This window comes from Ambystoma mexicanum, chromosome 6q (genome assembly GCF_040938575.1).
Source record: "Ambystoma mexicanum isolate Mex_15411 chromosome 6q, UKY_AmexF1_1, whole genome shotgun sequence".
NCBI classification, from domain to species: Eukaryota; Metazoa; Chordata; class Amphibia; order Caudata; family Ambystomatidae; genus Ambystoma; species Ambystoma mexicanum.
The window spans coordinates 1,357,079,656-1,357,099,893 of NC_090937.1; the positions used below are offsets into that span (position 1 = coordinate 1,357,079,656).

At 48.2% G+C, this 20,238-nt stretch overlaps 1 protein-coding gene across 2 annotated transcripts in view; it reads right to left on the bottom strand.

Annotated features, from left to right (window-relative positions):
- Nucleotides 1–20,238, bottom strand: part of EVC2 (EvC ciliary complex subunit 2) — a 1,020,434-nt gene that overhangs the window by 763,164 nt on the left and 237,032 nt on the right. For both annotated transcript variants that reach the window (XM_069631972.1, XM_069631971.1), the window contains exon 8: nucleotides 243–374. In XM_069631972.1, the coding sequence (XP_069488073.1) occupies nucleotides 243–374 (132 nt within the window). The remainder of the gene's footprint in view (nucleotides 1–242; nucleotides 375–20,238) is intronic.

Sequence of the window (20,238 nt, forward strand, 5' to 3'; positions counted from 1 at the left end):
GAAAAAAACCAATTAAATACATCAATAAAAAGGCAAGAGATTGTGTCATTAGAAAACCACATCCTGGGCATTTTACAACTTAAGAGCCGACAAGGATTGTTTTCACTAAGAAGGTGTCACGGATTCCCATTAACATACTTGTCCAAACGTGTTAACATTGGAATGGCTCATATAATTCAAAGTCACAACAGAAAGGTAGCAAGGGCACAGTATTACAATAAATGAGTCAAATAAAATCTTACCTGGTTCTTTTTCAAAAAACATTTACTTCCTCTGCACTGGTGAATTGCTATAAAAATGATGCATGTCAGAACAAATGAAACAAATAATGCAACTGCGAATCCAACTGCATGCAGGCCATGGTGTGGGGTTACCTGCAAGGATAAACAGGCACATACATCATTAGATGTGAGGAAACCTATTTAAATTATCTTCATTCTAAACAGTTGTTGTATAAGGAACTTACTAAAGACTACTTCTCAAATCAGAATACCTGTGTCCAATTACTACTCAGGCAGTTCTAAAGCTATTGTGACAAGGTGGCCCGCCACAAAGAACCACACAGACTCTTAACGTCAATTTCAAGGGTGTTTATTAAACTTAATTATCAGTAAGGATGGTTTCTTTTCGAGTTACTCGGGGCCTAATGGGCTCAGGACTTTGACCCTAAGGCAGGCCCTTTCCTCCCTCAACTTCCCAGGCCAGAGTCCCACCTTCCAGCCCCAGATGTCCCTACCGGGTGGTTAACGATCGATAACACCCATCTGTTCTTCTAACTATGTCTATAGGTGTTTTCCCTAAGATGCTGGCTATCTGTCTCACTAGGGAACTTCCAACTTTCCCTCTCTTATCTTTGGTTAGTCTCTCCAGGAATAGGGAATGGTGGCTTCAATCACCCAGCTTCACACTTGCACCATTCATAGCCTCTCACTCCTGACAGTTAATATACTGAACCTTCCAGCTGTTCTCCTCCCACCACATCACTGCCCCTCCAGTCTTGCATGCCACCTTTTCACCTCCACCCTTCGATCTTACTTCCTTTTCCCACTCCTGTTCTTACTACCACTCATCTCCAACTACTCCTCTACCTCTGTCTCACTCCATTTCTCCACCTTCTTCTGTTCCTCTAATACAAACTCCTATTTTCCCCACTCACTGTTGTTCTTCCTGCTACTAACGCAGCTACTATTCCCACTCCGCTACTACCACTACCTCTCTCTACTATCTTCCCAGTTACTCAGGGATATGGGGCATGCACCCCTCTCTCACTATTATAGACACCCAGCAATATGGTGCCCTGCTTACCCTCTACTACTTACTCCCACTCTACCACTAAGGTCCTGTGCTGGCCACTCCCACCACCTAACAACTCTACTCCAAACAACTACTACTCTCTCTCTCTTTCTCTCTTTCTCTCTTTCTCTCTTTCTCTTTCACACACACACACACACACACACACACCAGACCTCCTTAACAATAGCAACTGCACTCCAGTCGCTCTTGCCACCTCTGGTCTCGTGTACGCCCTCCGCCACCAGTCCTCACCCAACTGCAGCCCACACCAAACAACTTCCAAGCTCCCTCTTATATATCCCTCCCCCTCTCTGGATTGGCCACTTACCCTACCAATATCTTACCTTGCTTGCAAGCGGTAGGATATGATATGGGGCGCCTTTACACAAGAGTTTCAAGGCGCGACGAGGCAAGGGAGGGGGTCAGAGGGAGGACAGAGACAATGATCTTACTAGGCCAGGTGACATTGAGATAGCACAAGTGCAGAAGTGTGACGGAGGAGGGCTTGGGAGGTTACATAAGGGCTTTAAGCCCCACCCCCTTTTCTACAAGGCTTTGCTGTATTAGGGAGTTTCTCCTGGTGAGCTGGCTCTTCCTCTTTTCGGGTCTGTGGTTTTTCTCTCAAGGATCTTATGAAGCGCAACGCCAGTTCCTGCCATGGTACCGTCCTGGCAGGGAAGGAGATGGTGGTAGGAGGCCTGTCTACACATTATCTGGCACCCAGGATTGTGCGGTTAGCCTGCCTCCCACCACTGATCGGTTAGATCAACGGCCCTGTCACACTTTCTTTCGATCTTGTCAAAATCATATTGCCATCACGTGTAGCAACAAACAAGGCATTTCATGTTCTAACCCTCCCATGTATCCTTGCATACATTTTATTAGCCCAGTTCATTCCAGGTAATAGTTCAATTTTTACTAGGAATAAATAATCGTGAGCCTCTTATAACATCTTTTTAATGTTAAGAGATATGCACTCAACTACAATTCCTAGTAACAACCTGTACAATTGTGTACTTGCAGAGGTCAGCTTGTTACAGAGCTTTAATAGCACATTAACAGATACAGTTAAATTCACTTTCTACTATAAGAGCACTTATTAAAATTTAAATAACCTTTTAGCTGCTTGGCGACTCGGCATGAAAATTTGCCAGGCCTCGCTACATTATTTTAAAAAAGTTAGTTCTGGTCAATTCAGGTAGCAAATAAGTTGGATTTGCTATTAAATCTACCTGTGGAACTTGCATTCGCCGGTACAGCAACAAATTGCTAGATGGGTTTACACCAGACTTGGATTGTTGGTTAAAACATGATCCAGTTTGAAAGACTCTTGAGGTTTGGTGCATTTGTTTTTATTGAATTTATATAGCGCTTTCACCAAAACGCTGAACATGAAGTCACTGGTACAATAAATGCAACATAAAAGGATTTACAAAAAGGACAGTAGATACATTTTGAGAGAAAAGCAGAATAAGGCCAGAGAAAAACGACATACAGGGAGAGGACATTCCAGATTGTGAAGACCAGAAGAAAGGAGGAACATAAATGTGACAACAAACAAAGGTTAGGAACTGAGAGAAGAAAAAGAGATTGGGAATGCAATGAGCTGGTGGAGACATAGAAAGAAACAATGGAAGAAATATAAGGTGGGGCAATACCATGTGTGTACCTAAAAACAATGCACATGAAATGGAAAAGACAACAGAATTCAAAGGGTAGCCAAGAAATTGACTGAAAGGCACTAGATATAGAAGTATGTGGTTCTGAAGAAAGAAGGTGTGAATGGAAGAATTAATCAAGTTGTGATAGGATCAGTGTAGAGCTGAGCAGTCTAGTTTCTTTTTTTGAAATTTGCATTTTTAAAGCGCTCAGACAGCCTGGGAGAATCGGGGCGCTGTTACAGGAGTTGTTTATCTTAGTTGGATAGTTGCTTGTCTTAGTTGCATATTTATAACGCGCTTTAACACCCAGAGGTTTCTAAGCATGGACCAGGGGATCAAACCTGTGTTGCTTTGTGTCGTCTTGCTTCCAAGGCGAGGACGTTGCCGCTGAGCTATCCTTCCGGGGTTAACAAGAGAAAAGAGCAGGCCTTTCGTATATTAAATAGCTGAAAATGACAAGAACAAGCAGTGTTGGCAATGTGGGGAGAGAAAGGAAGAGGCATCAAAAGTGACAGAGATTCGAAGCAACTTGGGTTGAGGGAATAAGAGAAGCAGGAAAAGAGATAATGGGTGATACGGCAGGAAGAGGGAGAGATGGGGGAAGAAGGGTAAAACAGAATTCCCATTTTGGGAGCGGTTGACCTGAAAAAAAAATGGAATGGAAAGTAGGCCAGCAGAGAGATCTTATCATGAATATTATCAATAAAAGGGGAGAATGATAGGAAGATCTGGGAGTCTGGAGAAATTGCAGGACAGACCGAATGGCTTAATATCAGCAAGAGAAAAGAAGGGGACAGAGAACTGAGCCACGAGGTACTCTGTGATTCAAGGGAAAGCAAGGAGAGGATTTTCCAGCCCAAGGAATTGAAAATGAGTGGTCAGAGAAATAAGATTAAAAGCAGTTAAGAGCAAAACCATAGAGGCTTTAAGAAGAAATAGAAGATAGAAGAAAAGGGTGAACCAGAGTACCAAAAGCTGCAGCAAGAATGAGGGGAATCAGGGTAGAGGATTGTTTAGAATAACGGCAGATAGGAGACAGTGACAGCAAGAAGAGCTGGTTCGGTAGAATGAAGATTGCGAAACCCAGATTGAAAAGTTGTGGTCCAGGTAAGCAGAAATCTGTGAGTAGATACGCTCAAGCATTTGTGATAAATTGTGTAAAAGGGAAATGAAGTGACAACTTTCAAGGGAAGAAGAACCGAGGAAAGGATTTTAAAGAATTGAGAGAACCTCTTGATGTTTGAAGAGGTATAGGAAAAAAGAAGTATGAAGTGAAAGATTAAATATACTAGAGAAGGAGGAATGGAAAAACTGGGGGAATAGGATGAAGCATGATGCAGAGATGTGCACAGGCACAAAAGAGCTAGCCTGGACCACAAGAACCAGGGTCCGCAGTGTGGATGATCACATGATTTATCACACTGTTTATTTCATTCGGGTGCTAGGGCGTCCCTACGTCCAGGCATCAAGTGAAGGGATGACAGTCAGGGCAACTCTAAACCCCTGCCTGTCATACACCTGTTATCACAAGTTGTAGCCATATTATCAACATCTCCTTTGAGATTGTAAGACAATAGTTGGATCATTCGTTTTCTGTTCTTATCTTTTTTATCCCTATGATTTGATCATCTCCTTATTTTAAACGTCGTAAATATTTTGGACATATAGGTGTTAACATGAGTCTACCCAAAGAATATTGTTACTTTTGACTCAAACAAATTAACATGTTAAAAACAGCTTAATTTGAGCCACATTGCTGTATAGTGTTCTGGCAGCATATTTTAAAAGAATTCAAGAGGTGATTAAACAATATTATTTGGAACCTTTAATTTTTAAGACGTTGTTTCATAGTGACTCTTCTCATTTTCAAGAGATTATTCAATTTGAATAGAACTGAAAAAAGAGGAGAAGGCACTGATGTTATTTTTAGGAATATGGTCCATAAAGCTTCATCATTTGAATATTTGGGAATTTTATGTTGTCTGAAACAAAGTCAAAGCTGTTTTTCATTTAATATATTGTCCCCCTGGATCATGTGCAACCTTTTGAGATGAATTTACAAGCGTACTAATTGATTCTGTGACCTCTCGCAATATATTTTTCAAGGATCATCATTTTTTATTTTCACCAATAAAGTTCGCAATACAATCAGAAATAAACAAGCTTCATAAAATTACAAACCTGGTCACAAGATTGAGTCCAAAAGAGAAGAAAAAGAAGAAAAAAATCATCTCATAATACATAACACAACATAAATAAAAAAGAAAAAGTAGAAGAAGAAAGAACATTGAAAAGAGACCAGAAAAGGAGAAGAGAAAGAAACCGAAGTATATCGAACTGTATCATTTGGTAGTGCAATTTATAAATAATCACAAAACACATCCCCACGTAACATGGCATGATCTTGGCTAGCATAAAAGCAAATCAGAATACATTTCAGGGTAATTGTGAATTTGGACAAAACACACCAGCATTTTGAGTCACCATGAGACTTTAACCATACACATTGAGAAAGATCCCTCATATGTCCATAAACTTTTCAGTCTCCCCTTTCAATTTGCAAATTGCCTTTTCATAGGTGGAGATCGTAAGCAACTCATCCACCCACTCATCGATGCAAAAAGAGCTGGACGACTTCCAAGCCCTAAGAATCATCATTTTCGCAATCGTACAGGCCGTGAGGAACCACATTTTCTTTCTAAAGTCAACATCCTCTAACAATGACACATCACCCAGTACTAAGAGAGACACAACCATTGGAATGGTGCAGCTCAACACCAAACCTAATCTCTCACAAACTCCCTCCCAGAATACCTTAGTCTTGGGACAGAACCAGATCTGATGACTTAAGTACATCTTGTTTGTTTGCATTTCCAGCACAGATCATTTTCCAACAAGTGTCTCTTAAACAGATGCACTGGTGTCCAAAAGGCCCTAAATAGAAGCTTGGTTTGCGACGCTCTTAAGCCCCAGTCCATGCTCACAAGCCTCACATTACCACAGCAATGCAGCCAGCATTTTTGGTCAATCACTTCACCCAGCTCCTCTGTCCAAGCATTTGCCGTCTCAAAGTTCCCCTTATGTCATGTTCTCAGGACCTTGTACATAGTTGCGGCTGGGTGAGCAGCATGTTTGCACGTCTCTAAAGCTGCCCAAGCTTTGCCCTGGACCGCCACTTGTGCGGGGTCCATGTTTATGGAGATGATGCTCTTCAGCTTTCTATACTCTGCATAGGTGCATTCCTTTAGATCAAAAGTGCGGCAAAGTTGTGCAAATGGAATCCATTCCTCATCTTTAATTAGGTCTGAAATATATTGGATCCCTGCTAGGAACCATGCTGGCCAGAATAGCACTTTTCCATTTAGCTTCAAAGCTGGAAAGAGCCAGATCAAAGCCTCCGGGAATAAGAAGGGATTGGTTCCGATACAGTTCGACAGGTCATGCCAGCACTCCTTCATAAAAGCAGTCAGGGGATTTTGCATTTTGGACTGTTTTGACACTGTAGATAATATGGCCTTGGGGGCCAAATGAGACAATGCCTTACTTTCTCTCATTATGTCAAGCGTTGGCTCCCCATCAGTGTTGATAATTTTACACAGATGCCTAACCGTGAAGGCCAAATGATATTCTGAAAAGGGAGGTAGATTAATTCCACCATACTTCTGAGGCAGCTGCATTTCCATAGCGCAAGTTTTTGGAGGTTTCCCGTCCCATATACATTTCTGCATAATTCTATTGATCTCTGAAGTAGTGGTTTGGCATTTTGATTGGACGCATGGAAAGAAGGTAATTTACGCCTGGTGTGAGATTCATTCTTATACAATTGATTTTCCCCCATGTTGACAGTTTCAGGACTCCCCATCTATCCATGTCCGACCATAGTTTTGGCATGATCACATCAAAGTTCATTTTTGGTAACTTCACCACCTCTGGCCCAATCCAAATCCCCAAATATTTCAGTCTGTTTTGACACCAAGTAAACTGGAACGGATTTGGAGGATTTCCAATTTACCTCAGTTTACATTGTATCCAAACACAGAAGAAAATCGTTGAATGTCTTGCATCAGATAAGGGATGCCAAGTGCTGGATCCTGTATAGCCACCAGCAGGTCATCTGCGTATAACCAGATTTTATTTTCATGGTCATCTTCTGTTATTGGGAGGAGATTGGCATCAGATCGAAGTAATACTGCCAGCGGTTCCATTGATAAAATGAACAAAGGCAAACAAGGGCCCCCCTGTCTGGTACCCCTGGCAAGGTTGAAGGATTCTGATATTAGACAGTTGGTGATTACACTGGCCGATGGATTCTTATATAGAAGACACACCCATTTCAAAAAGCCTTGACCAAGTCTCATTTTCTCCAAGCAATTAAAAAGAAAGGCCCATTCAATATTTTTAGGTGATTTAATTCCATTGAATGGTTTGACTCAGTCTCTTTTTGACTCTTTATTGCCAACTGTTTCAAATTTAAGCCCGACACAACATGTACTGAATTCTATGCATACCAGAGGAAATATGTTCGACCTAATCATTGCATAGTCTACATTTTTGTACTGTTATACCCCAATTTATCTGGATTGGTCAGATCATTTTTTTATTCCGTTTACTAAACTTGATACCAATAGTTTCAAATCGTGGTCAACCAAAATGTCCACCCAGTTGTGATGCTGGAAATGCATTGGAGGGACAGGGCCTCCCAGTCCTTGTCCTGTAGTCCTTTTTCATTTGTGTTCTGTATTGTTTTCTGCCTAGGAGTTCATGTGGGACTCCTGGCAGTGCTGCTCTTCCTGTTTTTGGTTTGGTGTACAGACCAATGGGACACCCTTATGGCACCCATGGGTAGGGGTGCAACCCTGTGCCCCTAGTGTATGTTTTTGGGCACCTGTGTGTGGCCCACAGAGCAGGGTATGGGCTGGTGGCAGCTTCATGCTGAATTTGACAGGTCCCCTAAGTATCCTCCATTTTGTGGACTCCAGACCCTGCCATTGGAATCAGTTGATTCCCGATAGGAAACACGATGGCCCCTGTGGCCTCTTGCTTTCTATTGCCGGTTACCTTATTTTCCCAAAGTCCTGGTAAACCCCGACTCTGTCCCTTCCCCCTGACTGGCTGTTGGGTGGAAGTTCCATATATGGTGGTATTGTGAAGTCCACTGTCATGCCTGCCACCCCAGGGTCCGTTACTTACCCCAAACGCTCCTATTTCCCGGCATCTTCAGCCTTCAGAACGGCCAGGCCGTTCTATGCTCAATGGAAATTGGCCGGGAGATGCTACTCATCGCGTTGGTCAGGTGCACGTCAGCTGACATTATTTAACGAGGCTGATGCCTTACAGCTGCACTTCTGATCATTTTTGGTATCTGCGTTCCAGTGCTTGCTTCTGCTGTTCTTCGCAGACGCTCTCCTTTTCATCGCAAGAAGCGGTTGCTTTTCCCTGCGTTCCTATGCAGTTTCAGGCAACCTCCCAGCTCGTCTCTGAGCTACTCCTCTCTTCCGCGTTCCTACGCAGCCTATTACTGAGCCCATCGCGTTCCTACACAACGCTCTTCAACCTGTTGCTTCGTTCCAAGATGGAGTCCCGCCACGTTCCTACGTGACATAGCAATTTCCACGGACTGCAATCAATACCTGGCAGAGTTATACATCCAATTCGGCAATACTATTTACCTCATTACTCTGTCATTTTCCGTAGACATTTATTTCCATTCTGGATATACTTCCTCTGCTAAATTCCATCCTAGTTGCAGGAGAGTTTAGTCTGACAATCTCTGTACTCACTCCTGATCAGGACTCAACTGGACCTTCAACTATTGTAAAGGGTTTGTCTTCCTGGATCAAGATTTTCTTTTCCTCCTACTACAAAGTGCACAGAATTTTGGACTCTTACCTGTGTGTACCAACCCGACACTAGTGCGGCCCTCGTGCAGCCCGGGTTAGATTCCTCACTACCCTTTCCTTGTCGTTGTTTTCTCCTTGGATTCATCGGACATTGTTGGGACTTACCTGTGGCTGTACATCCAGGTTAGTGAATTTAACATAGGTTCTTACTGTCCTTTTGTAACAATAGCCTTCTAATTAGTCCACTCTCTATCGACAGCCTGGTGAATATTGGGCCACTCCTGCCCTTCTCACTAATAGCTCTCTTTCACTGTGGGTTTTACTAGTCAGAGAGTGACATTAGTTAGAAGGTTTCTCTTGAGACACTACGTTCTACCTCCAACAACAGTAGATGGGAGAAGACATCGAGTGTATCCTTTGCAACTATCAGTCTGTATCCTTTAAGTGAACCTTAGACATACCTTCTGTATCTGTTGTGTTCATTATCACAAACCTGGTTATAACATCCAGGCCAGACTACTGGAGCCTTCCCAGTGACTGTATGTTGTGGGTACACCCTGTGGTGGCACCTGGGTGAATGGAGTGTGTGACGAATATGCACTTCTTGTTGTGGATGTCTAGTTTCTGGTGTTTAACACAATGACTGAGACAGCCCTGCCCGAAACTGGTATGAATGCAGTGTGGAGTGTTGAATGGCTAGGTACTTTTCCCAACATACAAAACTTGTTGTGAGTGTCTGGAGAGAAGTGAATGGCCTGAATGCACTATGCACCTGATTGGCTGCCTGCCTGCATGAATGCCCTTCTGACAGATTGGTTGCCTGCGTGTGACCCAGCAGAATGAATGGGAGATAAACTTGTATATATGGGGGCCTCTCACTGCTAGAAATCGTGTTCAGAAGCTGGATTTGGGGGGGCGCTGTTGAGCAGCCCGCAAGATGGCTGCCTAGTGATTGAGCTCCGCGCCTAGCCGCCATCCATCCGCCTACATCTGCGGTTCTATACCGGATCCTGCAATCCTGCTTCGGTTTATGGACTCCTGCTGCTGTGTACGTCCCGCACGCCGAATCCCGGAGGAAATCGGACATCGGGTGCCCCTGATCTGCCTTCATACCACGCCGGCGTTCGGCGTCTCCCGTGTGCACCGCGGCTCGGACGGGTGCCCGCCGCCGTCTCCATCGCCGCTGACCCGTGCCTGGGTCCCGGGCGCGGCCCTCCGCGTCGCCGGACTGGTGCCCCTGTCTTCTCCGCCTGCCCGCCCTTCCCGCTGAGGATCGGCGCCGCGCCAGCTGCTTGGCTGCGGCCGCGGGAAGGGGCCGGGCGTAGTGAGGGCCCGTGGGGAGTGCTGCCGCGGCGGAGCCCTTCGCCCGCCGCTGTCGCGGCTTCTGGCGGCCCCCTTCTCTGAGATCGGGGGGCCGCTGACGGGGCCTCTCAGTGTGGCGTCCTGGCCTGGGTTGGAGTGGCGGCGCCTGGATGGAAGACGCGGCGGACTGGAGGTGAGGATCGGGGGCTGCCGTCATCTTTCTCTCCCGCGCTCTCTTCGCTTCTCCCTGCATGTGGGATGGCCTGCGGAGGCCTGGACACCCCGCGCATTGCCCATTCTGCTGGTGGGCCTCTCCTGCCTCGTAACACACGGCCCTCCCTGAGGGCGCCTCCCCCCACTGCACTGCCACAGTGAGGCCTCACCCCGCTCCCGAAGTTGAGTCGCCCTTGGGGAACACTGCAACTCATCCTGCTGGTGGGTGACCTGCATCGCGCCCAGTGGACCCACTTTTGCGGACCTTGTACGCTTTTGCCCCACTCACTCTTCAGTATACTGGGCAGCCCCACCTCAAGCTGCAAAACCTCATTGCACCGGATCGCACTCATTGGCCCCACAGCACCCCATCTACGCATACGGGTGACCCCGTCCTCCATACTCCACCTCCTTGTCTCCCCAGGCTCTGCTGGTCTGTGAGTTGCTCCCTTGGGTGGGGACCTCCGCGGGGACTGCACTGGGGTGCGTTCTAGTCCCTCTGGTAAGCCCTACACTGGGTGCATAGCTGGACCTCCCACACGCATGGTCTCCTCGCCTCTTGGCTCGCGGGCCTGATCGACCTGGACCTGTTTGGCTGCCTCTTTCTTGCCCGTAGCAGCCCCTGTGCTGCCGTAACTGGCTAATCTCATCTTGGCAGCTCCCCCTCTGCTTCTCTGAATCTGATCATGTCGAATCGCTCCAAGAGTGGCGCCAGGGGGGGGGCCATGGACAAATTTACTAAGGCGATCCCTCGATCCGAAGTGGGCCACGCGTCAACTACACCGGAGGAACCTGATACCGAGCCGAGTCCCGCGGCTGCGGCTCCTGACCTTACTGCCATGATGGAGTCGATGGCCAAAAACTTCGCCTCCTTTCATGAAAAGCTTGACAACATCAATGCCAATGTGGCCTCACTCAAAACACGCGTTGATCAGGCTGGCTCCAGAATCACAGAGGCCGAAAACCGGATATCCACCAATGAAGATGAGATACACACACTACAGGACACTGTGGCTGCCCTATCGCGTGACATGAAGAATGTAAAGGCAAAATGTGACGACTTGGAATCCCGCTCCCGCAGAAACAACCTGCGCATTATTGGGGTCCCCGAAACTGCCCTGAAGGGACGAATGGAGGAGGCGATCGAACATCTACTCAAGGACTTGCTAGGTGACCCGGACCTTTCCCCCTACTTCACTATTGAACGGGCTCACCGGGCCCTGTCTCCGCGTCCCAGGCCTGGAGATAGCCCCAGGCCCATCATAGCCAAGATTCTCAATTATCGTGACAGGGATCTCATCCTCCGCCTGGCACCGGAGAAGGGGGAGTTGCGATTGGAGGCTAATACTATCCGAATCTTCCCGGATTTCTCAATGGCTGTGCAGCAGGAGAGGCGTCAGTTCCTTGGCGTCAAGAAGATGCTCAGGGATCGCAAAGTCCCATATGCCATTTTATTTCCTGCTAGGCTCAAAATCACCCACATGGGCAAGCTCTATTTCTTTACCATCCCTGAAGAGGCGGTAAAATTTATTGAGATGCAGATACCGCTTCAGGGCCCTGGAGTTGCTATCGCTGATGAAAGTTAATTGGGTGGCATGGAGTGGGGATATTGGCTGCATTTGTTTATTCTGTAATTATAATTTATCACTGTTGACAACGTTCGGCTTACTGGGTCGCTCTGGCTCCTGGCGGCGTTCGCCTGTGGCGTGGGTCGGCCACGATCTGATAGCACTGGCCACTTATCTCTCACATTGCTGGGAACTGTCGTTTACTCCAGTCTCCCTTGGTGGTTGGATGTCCTGGGGGGCGGTGTCTGGCCCCAATATCACCCGAACACTTCGCATGCCATAGAGCTGGGCCTTGCTCAGTTCATGCTGGCTCGTGGAATGCCCATAAGGCTGGCCACGGTGGGACACTCTCCCCGGCCACCTGCTGTTGGTGTTGCGCTTGCTTAGGAGGCGGATGTCTACTCTGGGGCCTGCTCCCCCTGGGATGGTCTACGTATCTGCTGATTGCCCAAGCCACAGTGTTCAGGCGCTCATCCCTCTTGGGGCCCTGATGATGCTCTACACGAAGCCAATGTTGCAATAGTTTGCTGCCCTACTGTTATTTTTCCTCTTCCACTTACTCAACGGCAGGACTTCTACCTCTTTGAGACTGGCCCAGTTCCCCACTCTGGGACACAGGTGGTGATACTATATGACTGTCGACACTGGTATGGTAGTTACGGGAACCGCAGGGCCTCATGCGCGGTCCCCGGCTTCCCGCTCTGCGGGTGGGGACCTGTGTTATGAGTCCACTACTACTGTTTGTTTTGCAACAGAGCCACTTGGCTCTAAGCGTGCTAGTGCGTGGCAACGGCGCACCCCATTGCGATTGCACTGTTCTTTTCTGGTTTGCTGAAATGGGTTGGCCCCCGTTGGGCCTTGGGGAAGTGTTGGCCAGGTTGGTGCTGGCCCATCGGCGCGCTGTTAAGGGTGGGTGATGTTTACACTGCTGATTCATGTTTAGTGGTGCGGGTGGGGGGTGGAAATGGGGCTGTTTTTCAAAAAGGCATACGAGGTCTCGCGAGGCGCATCCTGAGATGGCACAAGCGCGCATGCTGTTTTTACTTTGGGAGCTCACATGGTCATTTGTGTTGGGATGTTCACTGAGGATCGATATTGCAGTTGGGGATGGCTACCACTGAAATGTCTACTGTCATAATGTCCTGGAACGTTCGGGGGTTAAGCAACCACACCAAAGCCCGCAAGATCATGGCGTATGCCAACAGGCATAACTGTAGGATCCTGCTCCTACAGGAGACACATTCCAATGGCCTTATACCAAGGGCAGTTGCCCCGTCATGGGGTCCCGCCAGATTTTTCACTTCCTATTCCACGCAATCGAGGGGTGTTTGTTGAGTTCAGGGTTTGGCCACAAATGACTCTGACACTCCAGTGAACTGTTAACCTATTTACTTAAGTTTAGGTACACCAAATACAGTTCTTAGAGTCAGGTAAGTAAAAGGGGACATAGGACACCCACCGGCATCCTCTCTCAGGGCTTACATCCTTGCAACTAACAAACCTGGAACTCACTCATAGATAAACATTCTAAGCCCTGCATTCCATCTCAAGATTCTAGTCACTTGCACCAGATGAATGCAAAGTTAATCACAACACATCTTTCCCCTATAGGGACAACAACAAGAACAGTAAAGTATCGGTGGCAAGATCAATATTTCATCAAAAGATTTGTCCAGTAAAGTCCCACCTGAAAAACAAAAGATTATTCAAAGCATTTCATATATAACCACAACCAACTTCAAAAGGTTTAGACCCTGTCACCACTTCAAAATCTATTAACATTAACATCAATGTCCATCTGTGGATTAAAATTAAAAGTCCACCTGTGGAGAGAACATATTAATATGCCTACATAGAACAGCTAATGATGAACACTGTTATCAACTTAATAACTCTAATGAAGATTTAATAAACACTCAAAACCTTAATATCTTATTTCACTCACACATCACCGCATACATGTCTACCAACATATGCCAAAACAATGGCACCAAAGTCTAGGAACAACATTTCCCTTTTTATACAGACAGTGTAATGGACAGTAGTCCGCTCAATGGTTCACCACAACCATTGCACCTTTTCACACATGCAACACATGTAATGGACAGTAGTCCGCTCAACGGTTCACCTCAACCATTGCACCTTTTTACACATGCAACACATGTAATGGACAGTAGTCCGCCTGTGGAGAGAAATATGTTAAACTACATGACTCAATTAAAGAGAGAGACATGTACCTACAACATCACTCTAATAAACTAATATATATCAGCTCTAGTATCTCAACTCTAATCGCCAGCACCTCTGCATTCTCTCCTACTTCACCATTGCATAGAAAGTAACGGAGGAACACAGAGCTCCCATCCCCATCAAACTTCATAACTGAGTCAGGCCTCCCGCTGCAGCACTCATGCCGAACTCCAGGACTCCACTCAAGCCAACCGCAGCAACCTTCGGTTCCAGTCAAAGGTAAGCGCTGACATCGGATAACTTTGTCAGTGATCTCAGCTGCCTTCACTATGACCAATAGCTTGTAGCCTTGGCGCAACAGATGTTTGCACAGTCCATGGGCCCCAGGCCCCTCCTAGATCCATTAACAACTTCCAACTCTTCTGAATGTTTGTACAGTCTCAATTCTCTTAAATGCTTTATGAGAGACTGCCACCTTGAACTTCACCATGCCAATGAATGAATGAACCTTGCTGCTCCAATGAACTTCACAGCTCCTTTTAATAACCATAAGTCTCACAGAGCCCACTGCACTTTACAGCAGACCGTTGTACCTTTCAACACTAGAACTTCTTGTCCCCACTGCCCTTTGCAGCACACCCTTGTCACTGAAGTGCCTCTTCACTCCCTATGCAGTGCCTCTTCACTGCCCCGTGCAGCACTTCACTGCCCTCGCAGTGCCTCACCTCTTCACTGCACCATGCAGCACTTCACAGCCTCTGCAGCGACCACTCACTGCCTCTTGCAGCGCATCTTGACTGCCTCTTGCAGCACCTCTTAACTGCATCTTGCAGTGCCTCACTGCCCTTGCAGAATCTCTTCACTGCCTCATGCAGCACCTCTTCATTGCCTCACGCAGCACCTCTTCACTGCCTAACGCAGCACCTCACTGCCCCTGCAGCGCGTCTTCACTGCCTGTCGCAGCACCTCACTGCCCTTGCAGCATTTCTTCATGCAGCGCCTCACTGCCTCTGTAGCATCTCACTGCCCCTAGCAGCGCTTCACTGTCTCTGCAGCGCCTCTTCACTGCCTGTTGCAGCGCCTAACTGCCCTCGCAGCACCTCTTCATGCAGCGCCTCACTGCCTCTGCAACATCTCATTGCCCATTGTAGCGCCTCACTGCCCTGGCAGAACCTCTCCACTGCCTCATGCAGCACCTTTACATCCATAGCTGCTCTGTTATTCCAGTGCCTTCGTAGCGCCTCTGTCTGGGCCTTTCTTGCCCCCTCTGCCTCTGTAGCACCTCTGTCTGGACCTCAATTGCCCTCACTGCACTTGCAGTGCCTCACAGCCATCCAGCGCTCTTACCTGAGAGAGGATCACTTCTCAGAGGGGGGGGGCGGTGGGTGTCTCCCTTTGGTGCTGTCCCCCCAGCACAGCCAGATCCCATCCTCGTCGCCAGTGTTGAGTTCAGGGTTTGGCCACAAATGACTCTGACACTCCAGTGAACTGTTAACTTATTTACTTATGTTTAGGTACACCAAATACAGTTCTTAGAGTCAGGTAAGTAAAAGGGGACATAGGACACCCACCGGCATCCTCTCTCAGGGCTTACATCCTTGCAACTAACAAACCTGGAACTCACTCATAGATAAACATTCTAAGCCCTGCATTCCATCTCAAGATTCTGGTCACTTGCACCAGATGAATGCAAAGTTAATCACAACAGTGTTCTCACGATTATCCACAAATCGATTAAGTTTGGTCTGCATAAAAGCTACATCGACCCCGAAGGCCGCTATGTTATACTGCACTGCACACTAGTCAACAGGGAATATTTGCTTGTTAACACCTACTGTCCCAACGTGGACTCTCCGGAATTCTTTGACACAATAGCCAATATACTTCTGGGCTTTGTGGGGGTGCATATTATATGGGGAGGGGATCTGAACCTTATTTTGGACACTGTTCTGGACAGAACTGCCACGGTTCCCAGAGCGTTGTCTCGCGCGGGGCGCAGGCTGCGGGGCCATATGCAGTCGCTCAACATTTGTGACACCTGGAGAACTCTCCATCCCCAGGAGCGGGAATACACCTACTATTCATCTGTGCATGACAGCTCGTCCAGAATAGATCTGTTCTTGGCCTCCAGCGAGGTGATGGGCGGGGTGGGGGGTGCGTGCATTCTGACCCGCACGCTTTCGGATCACGCTCCAATTACACTGTCCCTAAGACTGGGCACCCCTGTTCCAACAGTTAGCACTTGGCGCTTTAGGTCCGAAGCCCTAAAAGACATTGTGTTTAAGTCCGAAATACTAGCTGATATCGGGTCGTTCTTTGAACTTAACTCGCTTCGGGATACGACTGCCGCGGTTAGATGGGAGGCCTTCAAGGTATACATAAGGGGCATGTCCATATCCCGGGAGGCCGGGGTACTGAGGGCCATTAGGGCTGCTCTGGGACAATCAGATCAAACTGAAACATCTTGAACAGCGCAACACTACCGGCTCTGACCCCTCCATTCTTGCCCAAATCTCGGATGAACTCCAGGTATATAACACACTGGCCACCTCCGAAGTCCGTTACTTCAGTTGCCCTCAGGCCGCCAGGAGGTATGGGGAGGGCGACAGGCCTGGGAAAACGCTTGCAACACTTGTGAGGGGAGAGGTGGGCCGAATGCAGATCTCTTCTATCAAAGATCGAAATGGTGAGGCTCAATGGGCAGACCGGGAAATACTAGACACATTCACTGAATTTTATAGCTCCCTATACTCCCAGCCCGTAGAACACACTGAGCAACGAATGCGTGAGCTCCTTGCGCAGATCCCCACTACAGAAATTTCCCAACAGACCAGGGACCAGCTAGACTCCCCGATCACGCTAGACGAGATAGTGTCGTCCATCTCTGACTTGCCCAAAGGCAAGGCGCCTGGCCCTGACGGGCTCACTGCAGACTTTTACCAGGAGCATGTAGAGGTTCTGGCCCCTCGGCTGTTTGAGGTATGGAATGAGGCACTCTAGGCCTCCATCCTCCCCCCCTCCATGCGTGAAGCGGTCATCACGGTGCTGCTCAAACCGGGTAAGCCTGAAGATGAGTGTGAGTCATACAGACCTCTTTCCCTCATGAATCTTGACACAAAGATCTTTGCTAAGATCATTGCCAACCGCTTTTTGCCAATCATGATGCACCTGGTGCATGAGGACCAGGCGGGCTTCGTTCCGGGCAGGTCCACCTCCCATAATATCAGGAGATTGTTTAATGTCATGTCCTGCATAGATCAGGACTCCCAGGCGGCAGCGGTTACGTTGGACGCCCAGAAAGCCTTTGACATGGCTTCTTGGAAATACATGTGGCTGGTCCTCGAGACAATGGGTATTGGCCCAAACATGATAGGGTTTATTAGACTACTATACACCTCCCCCGTTGCGCGGGTTCGAGTTAACTCACTAACATCCGAGATTTTCACGCTATTTAGAGGCACCCGTCAGGGTTGCCCCTTCTCTCCAATCCTCTTCGCATTGGTGATAGAACCAATGGCGGACTATGTCCGTTCAAGACACTCTCGTAAGGGAATAAGATTGATAGAGGAGCCTGAAATTATATCCCTATACGCAGACGACGTCCTACTTTATATCAGAGATCCCACAACTCACCTCAATCCCATATTGAGAGATATCACCCGCATTGGCACCCATTCCGGTTTTACGATCAACTACTCCAAGTCGGAGATCTTCCCGCTCACTAAATCCACCACACAGCCCGTCTCCGAATATACCCTGCGCTGGGCCCCTGACGGCATTAAATACCTGGGTGTACATGTATCCCTTACTAGACCCACCCTACTTACCGATAATTACACTGCGGTAGCGCAGATAGTGGAGGCTAAAATCTCACGATGGCGCACTCTTCCGTTATCCGTTGCGGGACGGCTGTCCCTGATTAAAATGATTCTGCTCCCCAAGCTCCTATACACATTCAGTAACATACCCGTATGGCCTGGGAGGGCATACTTCATTAAGTTGAACACGCTCTGCGCACAATTCCTCTGGCACTCAGGTGCGGTGCGCAAGAAGTGGACTGACATGGCACTCTCATACAGACGTGGGGGTATTGCTGCTCCTGACTTTGCTACATATTGGATTGCGGCCCAAGCCCAATATGCCACTCACTGGTACCCTGGCGCCCCAGTGCGCCCTCATGTTAAGCTGGAGCGGCTGGCATCCGCTGGTATTAATCTAATGTCCCTAGTGCTGCATCGACACTACGCTCCGGACTCCCCCGTGGACCCCCTTGCTGCGACCATGTTTGCCTGGACACGCATACTAAGCCCATCAGATGGGACCTCCCCGTACTACAAGTGGCTGCCCGCATGGGCCTGTCCCGGGTTGGAGCCCACGCTGGACGCTGCCTTGGCCCGCCACTGGGAGGCTCTGGGGTATAGGGCGCTGTCGGACTTCTATCCAGAGGGCAAATTAATAGACCCCCAGACTTGGAGGCCGGGTCACACTAGATCCCCCTTAGAGACTCTTCAGTACTACAGGCTCCGCGCTGCGTTCCGTACTCTGTGGCCCTCCTTCCCAGATGAGCCCCCTGATAACCCGGCAATAGCGTACATTGCTAACTCGGGCGGTGCACGGGGCGTCATCTCATCATTATATCATATCCTGCAAGACGTCTCCTCTATCCCGGTTCTCGGAGCGCGCAACAAATGGGCAGTCGTACTGGGCCTAGAGATAACTGATGAGCTATGGGAGAGCATGTGTCTCCACACCCAAAAAGTCTCCCTCAACTTCCGTTTTCGGGCCATGCAATATAAACTCCTTAATAGGCTATATTATACACCGCGCAGGACTTCGGGGTTTGCTCATTCTGAAGTGCGCCTCTGCCCGCGCTGCGGGGCCGCGGACGCTGATCACCTACATATGTTCTGGACCTGTCATAAATTGTTTGATTTTTGGGACGGGGTCCTAAATACACTTAGTGCAGTAACTGAAACCACTATTGATCCCGATCCTCTGGCAGTCCTATTTGGGGTTTGGAGCACTGAGGAAACTAAGCGCCTGAAAAAGTTTTTAAATATAAGTTGTATGATTGCCAAGAAGTGTATTCTTCAGAATTGGAGGTGTTCCTCTCCCCCGACCCCGCAGAGATGGTTGGGCCTGCTCACGTGGTCACGGAACTGCGAGGAGGACTACTTGACTATGCTGCCGGCCCAATCTCGCCCCAAGAACATTTGGAATGAATTTAACACATATCTCAACAATCAGCCCGAGGGCGGGTTGGGGTCTTGTCTGTCCCCGGCCTCCACTCCTGCATCGTGACCTCCTCTGATCTCCTCCTTTATTTGCAAAATATTGTAGTCACTGTTGTAATGATGGTAAGGTAGCCTGTAAGCTGCTCTACGTTTTATATGATTCATATGCTTGTTGCCTCGATGTTTGTACCTTGTGAACCTCTGCCGATAAAAATAAAAGTTTAAAAAAAAAAAAAAGAAGCTGGATTTGAAACTGAAGCTTAACCTTGAAGCCGTGCTGGAAGGGAAGTCTTGCTGCTGATCTACTTCGTCGATCTGAAAGCTACAGTGCCTCCAAGGACTGACCCAGATAGGACCCGGTTAGGCGCCCTCTTCTCGAGATACGAGGTACCATTGTGCACTGCTAATCTTTGCCAGCGCTCCCTGGTAGACAGACCTAAGAAAGGCTGCTGACTGGAAACGGGGACCGCCACAGAATCACAAGGAGAAGCGCCCGGACACTGTTGTCCATCACCGTCGATGACCGCCGTCGCCGACAGGAGCCGCCGTGCTCCCTTTGCCTAAGTAACATTTGATCCAAGGACCCTCTCGCCTACACCGCCGACCGCTTTGTCCCGCAAGAGAAAGTCGAGGCCGCTGATACGCCGAGCAGCATCCGCCAGTGGGTTTCCCGCCACCTAAAGACCACAGAGATGCCGACGACTTGACACCCTTGCTGGGCCACAGTTCTTCAAACTCTTTGCGGTCCTGAACTATCGTCACTGCAGGACGCCAATGCTCCGTCGTCGATGAGCACCGCTAGGAATGAAGCTGCCACCTCGCCGTCGTCATTCACCCTTTACCCCATGGGATCTCGATGATCTGCGGCTCCTGCCTTAAAGGGAGTCGGTCAAGAAGGATCCGTCGACGACCTGACAACGAACTCTGCTTTTCCAGG